An 18,557-nucleotide genomic window follows, 5' to 3' on the forward strand; every position below is an offset into this window, starting at 1 on the left:
AATGGAACTAGGTCTCAGGAATGATCCCTTAATGTATCTGATGACCTTTGCATTGAGGAATCTAAAAGACTTAAATCCAACAAAACCACCTTCAATAAGTTTCTTTCAATCTACCTCCATTCCATTTTCTCTTCGCAGTTCTTCTGCGTTTAATGCTGAACAATTGACTGTATAGAAAGCAAGTTCTGTGGCAGCAGGCAACAGAGGAGATTCTTTGGAAAACAAGAGGTCATCTGATGTTTCAATGGTAATAGTCTTAATCAGCATAGGATAGCCTGCATACTTGTAAGGTTTCAACTCTGGAAAAAAAGAAAGGTCTTGAAGATTCCATATAGGCAGAGTTTATGCCATTTAAACCATAACATACTTATCAGTGGAACATATATGAGCATATAAAGACTAAGAATCAAAGAAAACCAGCGCTTAGGAAAATCAGAATAAAAGGGAGCAGCCCACACAGTCCGACTCCCTGACACATCACATAGTTCATGCTGAATGGAAACTGACAAAATATAAGGGAAAAAAAATAAGATTCACTAAAAGAAATACTTCAAGGTAAAAAGACTTATCTACAGCTCACAAAGCCCCCAGGCTAATAGCTTTCCAAATAATGTCCATCTCCAGGAAAACATCTGTTCAGCTTTGCTATGTCTTCCCTAAGCCAGGATTGTCTTAGGGTTTAAGAAGGAGCATGTAAGGTCCCATTTGTTTGACACAGCAATTCTGTTCTAGTTTTATTTTTCAATACTTTGAAAGCCAGCAGAGATTAAAAAAAAAAAAAAAAAAAAAAAAAAAAGAAAAAGCTGGGATTAGGGAACTCAAACCATACCTCTCTCTCTCATTCAGGCCCTGAAAGAGGTGGTGCTACAGGGGACTCCAGTCAGAATTTCTGCATGATCACACTTTTGTGGTTATTAAAGCGAGAAATCTCAGATTACCCAGCATCTGCTGTCTACTTACTTCGTGCTAGTGAGGACCTTTCTGAATAGATGAGAAGTTAGTTATATATGGAGGAAGATTCACACTGATTAGTACTGGAGCAGAGAATTTCAAAAGCTACTTCAGCTTTTTCTAATTAGGTTTAATTAGAAATTTTATTTCGTGGAAAGAAGTCCTACTTTGAAGCCCACTAGCAGACTGACATAATGCTGTGGCAAGGCAGAAACTACATCAACAGAAAGCAGACTAAAGAACTTTGAAGGGTAAAGCTGACCACAACGTCCAATAAGGAAATGAATTTAAAACATTCTTCTGAGATAGCATGCCTACCTTCCTTATGCCTGTTGAAGAGGATGCTTTGAGTTTTCAAAATCAAAATGATGTTTTCAGGATCTGGCCCATCTATCACTTTGGCAGACTTTGTGCATAGAAACTCGTATGCTTTATTAACTTTCTCAAACATGTCCTGCAAATAAAAGTAACAACTTCCAAATTACTACAAGTCTACAGCTCAATTTGTACACAAGTATAACAAAACATCCACCAGCCCCTATGCTGGTTTTGTTGCCTTATAATGCTTCAGAAAATATTCTGGATAACCTCAAGAACTGTTGACAGTTCTGCTGTTCACAGTTGAGTTTTCTTCTATTTTCTGAACTCCACTATAGGAGAAAGACTAAAACTATTTTCTTGTAACAGAGATCTAAAGTTTATTTGACAGTAAGAATGGGCAGAGGACTCAGTGTCTTTGAAAGTGAGCTGTTAGCTTCTTTACATGCAGAGTAACTGTTTAAACTAGATGCTTTCTGAGATGTGGTTTGACCTGATTATACAAGAGTTTACTGTGAAAATTTTAACACTGCTAAACAGTATCAGTTCAGTTACTCATCTGCAGTACTAACTGGAATCCTATAATACGAATAAAGACAATGTGTAAGAGGGAGATAGAAAGTTAAAGTGGACATTAAGAACTTTTAAAACAGCAGAATCTGTACCCATTTCTTAGTATTATACATACCCTGCCTTCGGGATTCTTGTCTGGGTGATATTTTTGGGCCAGCCTGAAATAAGCTTTCCTGATCTTGCTTTCGTCATGCCTGTCAGAAAACAAATCCCTTTATACCAAATAACATCAAGAAACAAGCCTGAATTCTCAAAACACTATTAACAGTAGTACCTGAAATTAAGTGAAAACAACAAGGCTCTCTATTTCAATTTGAGTATCCTGCTCCATCACCTGAACTGACCAGGTAATCATGCAACCACAAAACAGAAATTTCAGCACCTCTTGCTCAGATATACTAACCAGAAGGAACTTAAAATCACTGGGTATTTTATAAAAAAAAAAATATAAATGAGTTGTTAGTGATAAAAGTTAAAAGTCTGGATGTCTGAGTTCATAACTTGTAGTAAGTGTACAGCTCTTAATACACTACTACAAAACAGTGGTATTTTTCTTTTTGAGGCCTGAAGTTAAAAACAAGTGGCAAGGTACTGAGTAAGAAATTCCACTGCTATCATCAAGAAAAAGGACAAGATTTAGCAGGTGGAAAGATGGAGCAATAGAGAAACTGAGTTCTACTTTGAGCATATTCAGATTCTGCCTTATTCTCTGCTTTATTAAGTCTAATATATTTAGTTAATGCCTCAGTCTAATATTCACCATGTAGAATAGCCTAGTGAAAGTTAAGGGACAGTTCAAAGCATTTTTCCCAGTTTCAGTTCATCTGAACATTTCACAGTTCTTCTCTCAAGAAGAGCTGGATTTTCAATGCTCTGTATCTTAGAAAAAAGCAATCTTCCACTGTAAAAGACATGGGTACAAGATATAAGTGAACTGGAACCAGTAACTGGTTGCAAGTACTGAGGTAAGCTTCAGTTTGTTCACTGTACAGAAATTATTCAAGTGTAGTTACATACAACCTTATACACTGAAAACAACTTACTGTCCTTGTCCTCTGGGAAGGTTAAGAACTTCATAAGCATCATCTATTGACATGGTAGGTGGCTTCTTTTCCACCTCCTTCTTCCAGGCTTCTAGTGTGTCTTTCAGAAGTTTGATCTAAATAATTACAGTTTATTAGCATTTCATTCATACTCAATGCAGTACATATCATTATTAAAGCTGCACTTTGCTGTATGCATATCCTTATCACCCATCACCCTGAATTCAGAGACTATTTACCTCATCTTTTTATTGTTAATAATTATGATTCTCGCTCCAGTCAGGTAAGGGAACAAGACTTTGCTTCACTGCAGTGCTACATTTTATTCAAGATTTAGAGAGCCTATGTGTTTATGGAAGAGTCACAATAGAAGAGGAGAAGCCCTTAAATGATAAGTAGCTGTGAATTATTACAAGAATCATAAAACTGCATAAATGAAATTGACTAGATGGATCTAGTCTGCTAACTGTATCAAGATCTTATCAATTCAGTTAGTATCAAGCTACTCAGTTTCCTATTCAGCACAGACAAATAAGAACTAGGAAATGTTTTTTCCCCAACAGCTGAGGTTCACTGAAACACTAAAGTTTGTTGAGCAGTTGGATGGGTTTTTTTTGTTTGATTGTTTTCTAAAGCCACTACAAGAACTGGTTAACCTTTGGCTGCTTCATAGCATGAGGTCTATTCTGCTTTAGGATAAAGGAATGTTTAACCTGTTTGCTTATTAATTGAAAAGACAGGATTAATTATTTATTTCCAACAGATGTGGCTCTTGATTTCCTTACGCTTTGTTACAAATCCCATTATGAGTCTGAAAGAACAAGAACTGAATGAGTTCTAAAATTCTTACTTACTGGATCTTTAATTGGCCAGTCTGGAAATCTCAGTGTATCACAAAGATGCTTGAGGTAATAAATATTACAGAACAGTTCATTTTCCAGTTGTGGATAGTTGATAACTGGGATAGGACAGTACTGGTAGAGTGCCCTTGTATTGCTTTGAAGGCGAGGAGTGAAATCAGCAAGATGAGCAGCAATCTTCTCTATCATAAGACGCCTGAAAGTTACAAAGCCAAGCACAGTCCTCAAAATATGGTTACTGCTGAAGTGCATTCAACGACTTCTAACAGAAAGATTTCCCCAAGTTGTATGCCAACTTACAGAAGGGACCACTGTCCTATTCTGTCATGAAGCTATTGAAAAATAACCCAAAATGACATTTTTCCTCCCTCAATCTCTCTGTCAAATACCTTAAAAATTTATTGTAATATTAGAGTTGACTCTCCTAGACAGGTGGTAGTAGTAAATGAACACAAGTGTAATGCAGCCTGCAGAAGTAGCGTATTCTCCACACATGAGAGGAACTCAAGTACGACACAGATGTCAAACACTGTCAGATGATCACTGAAAAAATTCCCTTCTTTCTGCCAATCTCCTTGCCTGTTATTTTTGATAGAAGCACAGGACACTGCCCATGCAGAAGCAAAAAAGGCATGCAGTACAGACATAGAAAACAGCTATTTTAGATTTCAGAGAAGTTAAAACTTAAGACCTATTCAGCATGAGATGTAGTTGTTCAGATTCATCCCTCTGACAGGAAAAAAGAAAAGGCTACCTCATTTCATTGCTCCAAATTGCTTCTGGAGTGTCAAATTCCCCAAGAAATATCTCTGAAAATTTTTCTGGCTCATAATTTTCCAAGTAACACACCATTGCTTCAGGAAGAACATGTCCAAGAATACTTCTTTGAACTATATCTTGACTTTTAGTCTATGAAAAAACACAACACTGTCATCTCAAATTTAATCTGAATTCAGCCTTCCCAACCAACTCCAGAACTGGAAGATCCCCACCCCCACCTCTCCCTTATAGATTCTTAATGAATTTAATGAACTCCCTTCCAATTCTTAAGAACTGAGAAGAAAAGCATGAAGTACAGTTGAAGCAGCCACAGGTCACTTGCAAAACCACTTGGAAACAGGAGATTATTTTTTATAATTTACTCACTTCTTCAGACTTGAAGGCTTGCTTTGTATGTGCATATTTCAAAAACCTAGGAAAATAAATAGTATTTTCTGTTTTAATTGATACTTATAGCATCTCTGAAAGATAAGCAGAGCAATATTATCCAGCTGGCCACACATTCACTTCAAAATAAAAGAGTAACAATAACCACTGAATGAATCTGAAAAAAATCCACCAAAATCTTGGGAACCCCACTGAGTATTTCCATGTTTAAGTGTTGCCTAATGTTCACCACTTTAGTTTGAAGGCCTTGTTCCCAAAAGCTTGTTTCTTCCACATAAAAACAACTGAAAACAGAAGCTGACAGAGACAGCCTTTCCCTACAAACTCCTTCCTGCATCATTTCATAGATGCAACAAGACAACACTTCCCTCCCTGGCAGGGTCATAAGCAATTCATGACATTAGCAGCTGACTTGTCTGTGTGATAATGATTCATTTAGAAGAGAGCTTTTGCCAGCAGTCTCACATTGGTTCTAACAAAACATCCCCAAGACTGTTTAGAGCAGTAGCCATTCCAAGTACAACCTGGTCACAAGGCATTTTAAGCTATTCTTTTTCCTCACCTTGCAATAGGAAGTACATTGGAACCCGTGTACATCATGATAAAGAAGAACACTCCACTCAAATAGAAACGAGGTAACTGAGGGTTATCTTGCATGACATGAAACAACAATATAGCAACTTTTTCCACAAGTATAGGATCAAAAGTCAGCAGCAACTGAAATCAAAGAATGAACGTTTACATTAGTTGCTCAAGGAATTCAAATTACCTATCAAAAATTCCAGTTTTAACCAATTCAGTTTCAGAACAAGCAACTCAACTTTAACATTTCATTTAAGGAATACTTCATACAGAAACTAACAAGTTCAAAGTCAGGCTTTTACTTATTTCCATGCATTTTTGGACAGTTGATTACCTGAGTGATATGAGGAAGGCAAGTACTATCTGACAGGAGTCTCTTCACTCTAGGCAAGGGCCTTATGATAGCATTGTCTTGATCCCTAAAAAATAAGTTGGTAATGCATTAAGCAGACATGTCTTTACTCCCACAACAATGAACAACCTTATTAAGCCATAAGTATCAAGCTATTCAGATCAGATTCAGTGTCATTAATAAATCAGACATTCTAAGCATAGTTTAATACTACACATCAAAGACACCTTATTTCCAAGTTAAATAAGAGCCTGTCAGTCAGAACAAGGCTCTGCTGCTGTGCATTAGGAATGTAAAAAGCTTGTGCATAGATTCTTGCAGTTGTTATCACAATATTAATAGTCTCATTTAGAAACTATTTAACCACAGGACTAGTTACTAATACTAGAAGGATCTTTAATACTGTTCATTAACATGCTGCTTGGGTTCTAAGAAAAGCTTGAGACAGAACTTGCATTTATATGTCTGCAGGAGAAAGTTAACCACTTCAGCTGACAACTAGTATTTACCTGCTGGGAAAATATCCACACACTGTGATGAGCATGTTGAGTATAAGGGTAGCAAGGTCAGTCTCATTCAACACAGCCTGGCCACTGGCAAGCAAGCACCACTTCAGCTGAGGAATGACTTGTAATGGTCGCCAGCCATCCATACCTTGAGCCCAGCAACGTGTTTTTGAAGTCAGCTTTCCGCTATCCCACAGCTCCTGCATCTATTGCAAGAGAAGAGATGATTTAGTTGATTCATGCATTGAGAATGGCAGACTCTACCACAGTTCCATGAATTCTAACAGAACCAGTCAGTAAATATGAAGGAAACGTAGACAGATTAGTCTCTGTAAAATTGGGGCACAAAAGGATAGACAGTATTGCCAAAGGCATTTAAAGCTTTCATCTGCCATTGGGAAGAGTGACTGAGATGGCAGAGTGACTGCTATTTTAACAGAATGGATCGAGGCTTTTCTGGAAAATTTAGACATAGGAAGTTCACTGTATTTTTTTAATTCTCATTTAAAAACAAACAAACCAAAAAGTCATCCATGTCCCTACTTCTCTTTCCACTCATCCAAACAGTCAGTCAGGAAAGAGACCTACAACTTTTAGGTTAGAAGAGCCAAGTCACTTGAGGTACACAGCTACTGCCATACTGTGAAGAGAGTTCCAACCACAGAGAACTAAGATTTGCCCCTTAAAATGAACTAAAAATTTATGTAACAGAAGCTATAGGCTACAACAGACAATTGCTGTAACAACTCTTACATCAGCACTTGTTTCACAACTAGGCCTTTGGTCCCACATCCTCTGTACCCTTAGCAGGCCTGGTTCTTGGCACAATGCCCCATCATCCAGATGGAAATTTCTTCCATCAGACTTGAGTTAGAAGCAGATAAATACCTCTTGAAAGCTGTAAGGACCACTCCTTTCTTTGTCAGCATTGCCAAAGTACCATTCTTTCTCACTCTCCCTCTTCATATCAGGTGCTGCCTCAATCACGTTGCTCTAGAAATCGGTAAGATCAGCTTCAGTGCAACTATCACATTCCCACAGGAAATTTAACAAAAACACTGATTTTTTTTAAGTGTGGTCCTTTTAGCAAAGCAATATACGAATAATAAGAATCAAAGGCTGCATACCTGCAGAGGTACTGTGGCTCTGCTTGTGTGAAGATGTGCTAGAGTGAGCAGATCCACAAGGATTCTAATTCCATTTGAATCCATAAGGTCCTTCACATTTTTCTGTTGATGGATGAACTGAGTTAACAAAACCATTCTCTAGATAAGAATTGTTACAAGTACTGAACAGTTTTATCCAAGAATCTATTGTGAGAAAATTTAAAGCATTAGCTAAAATGCCCAGCATGTTATCACCACCAGAATACCTACACATTTCCTTCAACTTTCTCACCAATAAACCACAGTTACCATAACCAAGAATACACAGCTTTAAAGCCTGCTTTGAGATCTGATTTTTTTCTTAAAGTTAAACCTGAATGACTACATCAGACCATTTTATACAGCTGAAAGACCCATGAACTGTTAACTGTACAGGTGTACCTTACCTTATTAAGGATCAACTTGTTGAGAAACAGTATCAGTCTATCCCGCTCAAGCCTATCAGTGCACTATTGAAGCAGAAGAGAACAAATCAGTGTTTAATAGCATATGAGAAGTTACCTTCAAGAATCAATACAGTTGTGCCCACAAAGACCCAGTTACTTTTTTCCTGCCCCAAATAATACCACTGATTATTAAATGCATTATTTACGCACAGCTTTCTGCTACTGAAATTGAAAAGTCCTGTTCCTATCTACCATCATCTTTTTTTGCTCTAACAAGAATCAAGGCAAAATATGAGACTGGTTCAGTTTCACTTAAAACAACCATATCTGAAACCCAAACTGATGTGAGCAAAACCCCCCCTTCTTCAGATTACATGGAGATATATTTTTGAAAGTTGTATGTGTTATCAAACATGATTCAGCAAACACACTGGATGGCCAAAGCAGTTACCATTAAAATGCAATGCATAGCATGTGTCCATCTAAGGCTAACATTTCATTAAGTCTGAGGTTGTTGCCATTATTCTTAAAGTCAGCATTTCCAAATACGACCTGGAACAAGGTCATCCTCTTAGAAGCTTTGTTTCTTGTGCTCGCTTCAAATTTCACAGCAACTTGAAGAATCTCAACACATGCTGGACTAGCTATACATTAATTACTGTTTCACATTGTTTTCCATAACTCTTACCCGTTCTAACATCCCAACAATATACTTAGTATCTGAAAACGGTCCTATTTCTTCATGACATCTTCCATAAACAATGGCCAACGCTTGCAGACATAGGCATTTCATATTTACTTTTGGGGTAAGCAAGAAGCGATGGTAGAGCTCATTGAAGAATTCATATCTATGAAAGAGAAGAGGTTTTAGTAAAGAAAAACAGACTCCAGGGTAAGATAAGGTTTTTAGTAATAACTCACGATTTTTTGATTGCTCCACTCTCTTCAGTTTCGTCTTCTTCCAGTAACAATCTCAAATAATAATCCCCTATTTTTATTTCCTCAGAAAGGCACTCATATTTTACCTATAACATAAAACAGGTTACTCAGTGAACCAAAAAAAAAAAAAAAGCTTACTGTTTTTACTTGCATATGCATTAATGCATTTCCTATAATCTGAGAAAGATTAAAATCCCTTGCAAATTTGTGGTTTAAGTATACATCTAAAAATAAAAACCTTAATTAAGCTCAACTGTTGTTTCCCTGAACAAATGAAGTACCTGATGTTACTGAAATTCCAGCTTCCAGTCTTTAACTAACTTGCATTTAACATCAGTATTTTTAGCAACTTGGATAACATGATATATTCAGTGAGTCAAGCTTTAATAAGCAGTTACTGCACTGCAAGATATTTTATTCAACGTTACTACAAGTATGAAACACCAGCATCACTTAATTGCTAGCAATACTTGATATTATACTAGGTAATTAAAGTCTAGATGCATCAGTATACACACAGAGAAACTGAGGTAAAATTGCCTAATGAGAACCATCATTAACTTCAGGACAACTATATTACATCTTAACCACATGCCTTGCTGTTTAATGGTTTAAGCATTTGGCAAGCACCTAATTCATAGCTAACTATCTACCACAAGCCACTCATTGCAGTAGTTGTTCCTATCTACTATTTACAGACAACTTTTTGTGGCCCCATAACAGTGATCTACAGATTAAGTGATAGGACACAATATGATGAGGTCTCAGTAACAAGCAACCTTCCAGAGCAACCTCAGACCGCAGCCCTCTTTGCAACGTGACCCGTTCTACAGCTGGTAGAGTAGCCTCTGTCATCACTACGTGAGCTAACTGAAATACTTAAAAGCATGGTCTGAAAGTCTTGATTTAAACAGCAAGCAGAGAGCAGCTGTTTTAAGACCACAGTGCAGGATTCCCCATCAAGTCAGTCTCAAAATATCCTGGGTTGTAACTGCAAGAATGCTAAGCAATACATTCCAGTAGCACAAGCCACAGAAGGAGCACAAAATGTGTATAGGAACTCTGTTTTAAAGCTTCAAATCTGAGCTTTTGATTCTGCCCCAGTTAGCACCTCTGCAAGTGCAGAGATTGGAGTTGAGATAGCAGATACTGCTGTGCCTGCTTCTGACCCATAACTGAAGGATGCAATACAAACCCAATTCAGCTACTCGGTCTGGTGTGATGGGGATAAGTGCAGTACCTAAAGTAGTTCTTCCACTTTGGTGACTATTCTAACAGATCTGACACTCATGTGACATCTGAGAATTTCTCAAAGCAGTAGTTTTACTTATTTTGCTCCTGCTCAAATTTCAACATGAAAGTTGTACTGTGACAACGTTGGTATTGACAGTATCTGTGAATACCTTATAGTTGAATTCAAGTGCAATTGTGTTCACTCTATTACATGTTACATGCACAGATCTGTACGTACCAAAACAGTACTTACACAAAAGCAGAGTAGAGGAAATGTTTATTAGCATGTTACTGGAAAACATCTGCCAAGCAATTTTGAGTAAGCTAAATTAGGATTATATCAATCCCTTAACAGGAGCTTACAGTGCTGTTCTGACTTCAAGTACTGCTATTCCTAGAATGTGAAAAATCTTCCATCTGTAATCTACTGAGCAACATGGTTTTAACCACATAACCACTTCATGGTTTGACAGATCAGTACTTTATTTCCACTGTATCTCTTGTGCTCCTAGGGTAATTAAGAGTAGAAACTTGCAAGCAGGAAGTGGCTCACAGAACTACCCAAAACAAGTCTCATGAACACTCAAAACCAAGTATGACAACAAGTGTGGCAACAACATCATACTAACTTGCCTTTGTTCCTCTTATGCAAGTATAATTTATCTTTAAAGTGTCACTTATTACTCAGCAAGACTGAAACCTCTTCAGCTTGACAGCAGACAATACAACCCATCCATAGCCTCAAATTCTGGCAGTTTATTCTATAACCCCAGAATTGTAGCTTGCTGCCAGGGACTTTCAACACAACATGTACTCAGGCAGCTAGAAACAAAAAAATGACAATTTAATTAGCCATATTTTACAATGCAAGTTCTCCAACAGAGTCATTTACCTCAAACTCCTGATGGTTCCACGAGATAACACTAGCACTACCAAGTTCTCTGTCAATATTAAATGCTCTCATTTCAGACTCAAGAGTATCTCTCAGTTCTTCCCGTGTTTTGAAGTTCCAAATCAAGTTTGATCTAGCATGATCCTGAAGAAATCTAGGAAAGAAATTACAAAGTTAAAACTCCTCAAACATCATCTGAAAGGCCGACAAGAATCAGCTAGCAAGACAGAGAAGGTTAGCATTACTGAATCTTAATTAGAAGGCACTCAGTAGCAGTCTCTAGTTTATTAGAAGAATTACAGTCACTTCCTTTTACACTGTTTTCGTTGTCATGGACATCTAAAGCACATTATTTATTTCCTCTCTTTTGGCTCAGTTATCTGCATGCAGCTGATGAACTGGGTATTTGCAAGCTGTTCACTGTATATCAGGAAGGGCTAGAAATGAACAACCACCCAAAGCAGCAAAAAAGCACACAGCTTGTGCACATTTTGAACAAGAAGAGTAGTTTATGCAGGAGAAAAAGTTGGTATCTCAGATGTCACAAGACAGTCAGAAGATGCTGTCCAGTGACAGTTTAAAAGAAAAGCTTGGATCTAGAGACTGGCTGAGAGCATTACTTGAATACACAATCAGGAGCATGTTGAATCCTTCTTTTATGGAGTATTTCTTTAGAGACAGAGCACATAATTTGATGTTTTGAAACATTAAGCACCAAACACTTAAGTCTGTTGAACAGTCAGGCTTTACTAATCCATTTCACAACACTCCCAGCCAAAGAAAAGTGATGTTCACTTTTTTTTTCCCCAGATGGAGGCCCCTTCCTTTTAAACTTGGACAGTTGTAAGAACTCATAGATAAGCAAGTTATATTTAGAACTTGTGACACTATTTAAAGTCCAATATACAAATATTTTCTCCCCATCAGCCTTAAGTTCATTTTTATTCAAGTTAATAGTTTATCAATGAGCATACAAGTTGATGCATCAACATTCTACAATATTAGCATATTGTAATGTTACTTTGCTTCAGCCTTCAGCATCATGGAGACCTGCACCTGTAGCTTGTTGACCCCTTTTTGATTCATGGGGTAATAAAAGACATAGCTTGAAAACATTAGAGAAGCTTTCAGATTTCCCTTCCCCATACCTATCTTACAATTTCGTTTCTGTTATTAAGCACATACACCATTTCAAGGCAGGCAACAATTGGAAGCAATCCAGAGGCACTCAGTAGATATTAAAAATATACATCCAGATAAAAAGTTGAATCAGACTCCCACCATATTAATTTCAGTATTTTACCTGTAGTAAAAGAGATCCCAGTTTGCTTCTATTTTTATTCTTTGCCGTCGTTTCCTTAATATCACTGGCTTTTGAATAATATTCTGCAAAAAAGCCAAATTTAAGAAATTAACAGAGTCCACATTTTGCCTTTAAAATAAATAAGCTGGTGTTTTTATTCCTTCTAAAGCTGTACTTTAAGTTAAGCCTCATTAATAAGCTCTCTTTCCAGTACGTAGCAGTAACAGACTTTAACAAGTGTTATTTTACACCATGCTAAATCATGCTAGAGAAACTTTCAGCTGTTTCACAAGTCAGTTGTTTAAAAGCAAGTTCTCTCTCACTGAGAAAAGCTTAGCTCCCACCACCAAAGCAGTCTCAGGGCTAGCAAGATTACCAGCATAAATCAGTATGCTTAACATACTGACCACTTAATATAACCATGCAAGACAACAGTACTGTTAATGCTGAGCTAAACAGGCAAGCAAAGCTTTGAAAACTGTTTCAAAATAAATAAATAAATAAATAAATAATAATAATCCATGACCAGCAGTTCCAAATCTGACTTCTGGAGAAAATGCCAGAAGACTACATAGTTCTTGAAAGAAAGTAATTAAGGAAAGTCACGTAAATACGTCTCAAACCTGACTTGGCTGCTGAAAGGTTCCCCAGGTTGCTCAAGCATTAAATCAGTGTTATGTACTACATGCAAACAAGGGTCTGAGCAACATAATTCACACGCATGGCTGAGATACACAGACTCACCATATTATTTCTGTCCTGATTTTAATGCCAAGTTGGAAGAAAAGAAAAAAGGAACGTTTAACAAGTCACAACCATTGAACCAATTCAAGGTGGTAATAACAAACTTGCTACTACCCTTTCAAAGCTACAGTTGCATGTATGTAAAATTCAACAGCTCAGAATCCTGGACTGAAAAGCAATCAATCACTTAAGCTCAGTATACAGACAAGGTGCTTAAAGATGTTTGCTGAGACTAATACTGCAAAACATCCTGAAGTGCAATTCATCTTTACGTTGCCATTTTCCACTTTTTCCATTCATGCTTTGCTTTGATCCTAGTTTAACATTATTCTGCAGAGTATCTATCAAAATTCTGCACCTCATCGCACATCAAGCTTTAGCAACATTTTACAAAGTTAAGGATTTCCCACGTTCAAGCTTAGTGTTGCAACAGATGAAGTATGAAGACTGGTGTGATCAATACTTCACACTCCCTGCTCTTTCCATCCTTCCTTATAAGGAAGGAATTGTAGATTGCTTCAATTTCCAGAACGCACAAAAACAAGTTTAGTCACGAGACTAAAGAAAGTTAAAGGGAAACACCTCATGATTCAAAGTCTGTCACACAGAACACAAAAACAGAATAAGAGAAAAAGGAAACTTCCTACTCAATTATTGTTTCAGATCAAAGCAACCATATACCACTGCAATGTTGAGCTTAGTTTTATACATAATCTTGTATAATTTAAGCACTGAAATACTTGACTTGCTGTGCAGCTTTGTCAACCTTCAGTGAAGTTCAACTGATAAAGAATTTGTATTGTTGGAATGCAATACAAGGCAGTATTAAGCTTCAAGTAGGTCCCACCACATACAAAGCACATCATTTCAGAAGTAAACAGCTGTTTGGCTATATTTGGAAGAATATATAGATGTTTTTGCTATGTTTCAAATAATTTCCTATTCTCCTGTATAATTAAAAATGGAAGAGATGCACATAAGCTGCACTGCAGTTTGGTAAGATGCACTAAAACAAGAATAAGTTAAAGCTTAATCTATATCCCAAATGCATTTGTTGACTGCATTCTTCTTAGAACTCATTTCTAACAAAAGATGAAGACCAGTAAAAGTCAGAATTTAGTAAACAGAAGCAGAAGAATGAAGTTTCTCCTGTGTCCACATGTCTATTACTAGAAGTTTTGCTATCATTTCACGGAGATGGTGATGTTCCTCCCTATGCTTAGTAAAGTTGCTCTAAGAGAGAGCGTTAAGTATTTTTACCTCTTTTTGAGCTATTCCCATTCTATCTCTCCAGTGCATCAAGACTAAATCCACTTTCTCTTTGGCAAATTTTTCAACTTCTTTAGCAGCTTTTCCAGCTAGTCTCTGCCACTCTGGCACTTTATTAAACTTGCCATATTGATCCTGCAGAATAAATACCATTAGTTAATAAACTTGCAGCTACACATAACATGTTAGATGCAAATCAGTGCAATATTTAAATTTCTGCATTAAAAAACAAAATACACATCTGAATGGAAGGTAATACAGGTGCATTTACTTACAGTTGCTATTTTTAAGTTATCTCTAACATGCATCCTATCAGCATCTTTTTCAGGAACAGGATCAGTACTGTCAAGGTATGCCAGCAAACCTGGTGGCTAAAAATATTTAAAACCAGTGTGAACACAGCTGCAACTGAAGAAACTGAAAAACATTACAGTAGGCAACAAAATGCTTTCTTTAAAATAGAAAACTTCGAAACAGGATGAATATTCTGTCTAAACCAAGTTTGTAAAGTTGAAGCAGCTTTTGGTTTGTATTAGTGAAATGCTACCATCCTCAACAGACAAGTAATTAAGCTTAGGTACAAAAGAGCTCTTTTGCCTATAACCTATTGCTTAAAAGAGAGCTTGTTGAAGCTGAGGACTGCAGAAAGAAATGAGGAGATCCTACAGCAGTACTGAGGCAGGTGAACACTGAGAAGGACCCAGGCATGACCTCTCATATGGACACATGACATGAGAGACAATTTTCTCATTTGACTAAGCTTTCTGGAAGTCAGTGACCAAGAAAAAGGACAGCCCACTTTGCCAAAGATAGAAATTAAAAATTTCTATCAGTTATTCTAAGCATCATTTCTCCAGATTTAATAATTCCTTACAACACTACTTGATAAACTAGTTTCACTGAAGCAACTTAAAGAACTCCTCTGAAAAGCTGCAAGAGTGAAACAACACAGGAAGTATCAGCCAATATGTAAATGTAGCAGAGTTATGAGCAACCAAAGCTAGAAAGGCCTGAAAGCATAAGCAGAACTGTTGCATTTAACCCTTATAAGCACTAAGCACTAGGGACCACTGTTTACCACATCACCCACATTTTTGTTCTTTCAATTAAGAAAGTCAGACACTATTGTGTTGAACATTATTATTATTATTATTATTGTTATTTTTAAGAGTGGCTGGAGAGTAACATAAGAATTTGTGTATTTTCTACAGGCCATCAGTATCCTTCAAATAGATGCCAGACTGCTGGTCTTGCTGGCTGCAAATCCCTCCCCTGATGGAAAAGCAGATGTTTTAACTATAGCATATTTCAAATTTCCTAGTACTGCAGCAGATTTCAATATTACTCTGTCTATATTCCATTTTTGCTTACCAAAATACGTTTCAGCAGGTTCATAGCAGTTTTGTTCTCAGCTGTCCAGAGGCCAACCAAATGTCTACTTAGCTGCCTGAAAAAAGTCATTGAGAGGAAAAAATCCTGCAAGTTAGTATTTTATATAGCTTTATAAACTACAGAAATCTATACCCTTACCATGCTGGTGAAATGAAGATGAGCAAGAGGTTTGTGGTCTTAAGTGCGTAAGAGCACAAAGCAATATCTTGTTCCAATTCAAGTATATGCTCAGCATGCTTTGATGTGTTGGCTTTAAGAAATTCTAGTGAAATTAGTGGAACAGTAGCAGCCCATGCTTTTTGATCTAGTCCTAGAAGAACACTTGAGCAATAGAGCAGAAACTAAATGCCTAATTTAGGTGTAAGTTTATCCAGTTGATCTTAAGTTACAGTTAGATTTAAAGTTCTTAGCTGCTCTAGTTGAAGTCCTTAATACCAGTTGTTGGCTAGGATAGCCTCCTCTGGAAGCCTGCCTTCTATGCCAACTGACACTTTCTGCCAGTGTTTGTCAATGATGGTTCTAATGTGTTAAACTAAAGCATTACTCCAAACAGAACTCATAATGATGGAGGGTTTCATGCTATCTCTCTTCTGAAAGACAGAACGGCAATAAGTTTCACTGGTTACTGCACTGCTTCAGCAACTTCTAGTGCTTCAATAAGGTGCATATCTTCTATAGTCTTATATTAGGAGTGATAATTCAGTCGATTCCCCCATTCTGATCTGCGTGCCCTCAGACCTGCTTTTAGCAACTTCTACTCATTGCTGAATTTATGGAACAATTTCTGCTGAGGCAACTTCTCTCAGACAGGGTTGTTGATACTAACTGCATGCAAGATGCCCGAGGTATGCATACTAGGATTTATGCAGTTGCCTAACAAAGCTGAGCCTTTTTGCAAGTTCAAAATATTCCACTCGCTTTTTCTTTCTCTGAATATTTTCAAGAAAAGCAAAACAAAATAAAATTGGAGCTTTTCATGAACAACCTGAGTCCCAATTTGGCAAAGAAACAAAATCATTTTGGCTGCAGTCTCAGGTCAAGTTTGCTCTAATTAAACATTCCATCTGCTGAAGAAAATATCATTCTAAAGGATTGCAAGAATTCTTTCCTGAGCTCCCAATGTATCCAGTGTGAGCTAGGCCATTACTTAAGACTTTTTAAACATGATATATCAAGTGAGACTGACATACCTATTAGTAAGCATCCTCTGATCTGTGCTTATTGTAAACATAGCAGTATGCAAGTGACGAGGTAAGGCACCTTCACTGAGAGCAAGATCTTGCATTTTGGTAGCAATCTCTTTGTCTCCTTCCTTTGGAAACAGGGCAAGATGATTACTAGAGAAAGAATCTTAGTTAAGCTGTTTTTATCTTAGTCTACAGTTCCAAGACCTTCTTGACCATCAGCTATGTCAACTAATACCTAAATGCCTGAAGCTACATTACAGTGTGCTTTAACTGCAAGTTTTCAACAGCAAATGATCAGTTGGAGTAAAGTCAAGGACCAGATGACTGGTAGTTCTACCCATGAGGACAGTAACTGGGTAAGTGAAGATGTGTAAGACAGCTCCTATGATAGATCAGTTATACGTTTATAATTACCACCCTCACGCTACAATTGCAAGTCAGGATTAAAAAAAAGTAAGTAAATGACAGCCACAAGTAATTGTTGCTTGAATTTGGTTGATAGGAACTATTTCTAATAATGGCTTGGGCTCTCTGCTTTAGACAACCACATGGATAAAAGCCACTCATCCAAAATATGTTGGCTGCAATGAATAACTGATTGTTCTATTTTTACTTGGCCATGCCCCTCTTTAGTTCAAACGACAAGAGTCGCTGAGAACAGTATAACCACATTTAGCTAACACTATCTGGTGTATCAGTGGAAACTTGCAGGTTTACAACATCTCTATTTCAAGTGTTCATTCACTTCCATTCCAATAAACCACTAGATGCAATTCAGATGCATAAGCTGTTGTGACAGTGAGGCTCTAACTTAAGACCTGAGCGCTGAGAGTCAGTTAGCAAGGTCACAATACAACAACCATGAGCACGCCTCCAGAACTATGGACTTGGCCCATGCATCATGATATAGCTCTGGTATGGAAGCTATCCAAGTCAAATCCTTCATTAAAGCAAGAAAAAGAACAGAGGCTGACATAACTAACTTTCTCTGGAACACTGCTGCCTGCAAATTCCAGTTTCCCATTCCATCTGGCCATTTATTTAAAAAAAAAAAAACAACCCAAATATGGCTTATTCTCCCTAAGATACCCTCTTTAACATGCAGGACAAGTCTAGTGGTTCTAAGGTATGTGATTGAGCTACATACAATATTAACAGCCAGACCTTGACTGCAGTATGAAAACATGCAAGGCACTACCTAGTGTCCCAACCTGCATGCCTTCTAAACTCTCAAGTGCAAAATAAACCAAGTTGCTATATCAAAACACCCAGAATTAATTCTCTTCTTTAACCTCCCCCTCAAAACAATGGAGAAGCTAATGTAACATTAACATCAGGTATTGTTGAGAAAACATTGAGATTGCAGTTCTGAAATAAGCAATGCGTATTCAGTATCCAAATAACACTACTGAATCTCACCTCTATTATTGCCTTCATGACCAAACCTGCTCCTTTCACAATTGCCATGGAAGGGTGCTAAAACAGAAAGTTGAAAAACAATTACTGCAAAATTCAAAGACTAGGTTATCCAAGTGATTCAGTCTCCTTAACTCATCCATACAGATCCTCTTAACTCCAGCTCCGGGCAAAAATTAATTGTAGTTTTGTGAAAGTTAGCCCTAGGAAGAGTTCCAGTCCTACACCTTTAAACAAGATTCTGTCAAGCAGGCATCAGTTGGACTTCTACTGAAGAA

At 37.3% G+C, this 18,557-nt stretch overlaps 1 protein-coding gene across 2 annotated transcripts in view; it reads right to left on the bottom strand.

Annotated features, from left to right (window-relative positions):
* The window catches only part of DNAJC13 (DnaJ heat shock protein family (Hsp40) member C13), a 51,887-nt gene that overhangs the window by 16,092 nt on the left and 17,238 nt on the right, over positions 1-18,557 (bottom strand). The window contains exons 16-38 of one of the 2 annotated variants that reach the window (XM_042888308.1): positions 18,283-18,339; positions 16,867-16,988; positions 15,656-15,731; positions 14,560-14,655; positions 14,276-14,419; positions 13,016-13,030; positions 12,272-12,354; positions 10,969-11,122; positions 8,826-8,929; positions 8,593-8,752; positions 7,905-7,967; positions 7,480-7,581; positions 7,241-7,345; positions 6,356-6,558; positions 5,829-5,913; positions 5,475-5,629; positions 4,892-4,937; positions 4,500-4,654; positions 3,740-3,941; positions 2,886-3,001; positions 1,958-2,036; positions 1,270-1,405; positions 115-299 (exon numbers count right to left, since the gene is read on the bottom strand). In XM_042888308.1, coding sequence (XP_042744242.1) covers positions 115-299; positions 1,270-1,405; positions 1,958-2,036; positions 2,886-3,001; positions 3,740-3,941; positions 4,500-4,654; positions 4,892-4,937; positions 5,475-5,629; positions 5,829-5,913; positions 6,356-6,558; positions 7,241-7,345; positions 7,480-7,581; positions 7,905-7,967; positions 8,593-8,752; positions 8,826-8,929; positions 10,969-11,122; positions 12,272-12,354; positions 13,016-13,030; positions 14,276-14,419; positions 14,560-14,655; positions 15,656-15,731; positions 16,867-16,988; positions 18,283-18,339 — 2,643 coding nt within the window. The remainder of the gene's footprint in view (positions 1-114; positions 300-1,269; positions 1,406-1,957; positions 2,037-2,885; positions 3,002-3,739; positions 3,942-4,499; positions 4,655-4,891; positions 4,938-5,474; positions 5,630-5,828; positions 5,914-6,355; positions 6,559-7,240; positions 7,346-7,479; positions 7,582-7,904; positions 7,968-8,592; positions 8,753-8,825; positions 8,930-10,968; positions 11,123-12,271; positions 12,355-13,015; positions 13,031-14,275; positions 14,420-14,559; positions 14,656-15,655; positions 15,732-16,866; positions 16,989-18,282; positions 18,340-18,557) is intronic. The other variant, XM_042888309.1, reaches the window with a different exon arrangement.

This window comes from Lagopus leucura, unplaced genomic scaffold (genome assembly GCF_019238085.1).
Source record: "Lagopus leucura isolate 7727_CA_CO unplaced genomic scaffold, USGS_WTPT01 Super-Scaffold_100157, whole genome shotgun sequence".
Classification (NCBI taxonomy): domain Eukaryota; kingdom Metazoa; phylum Chordata; class Aves; order Galliformes; family Phasianidae; genus Lagopus; species Lagopus leucura.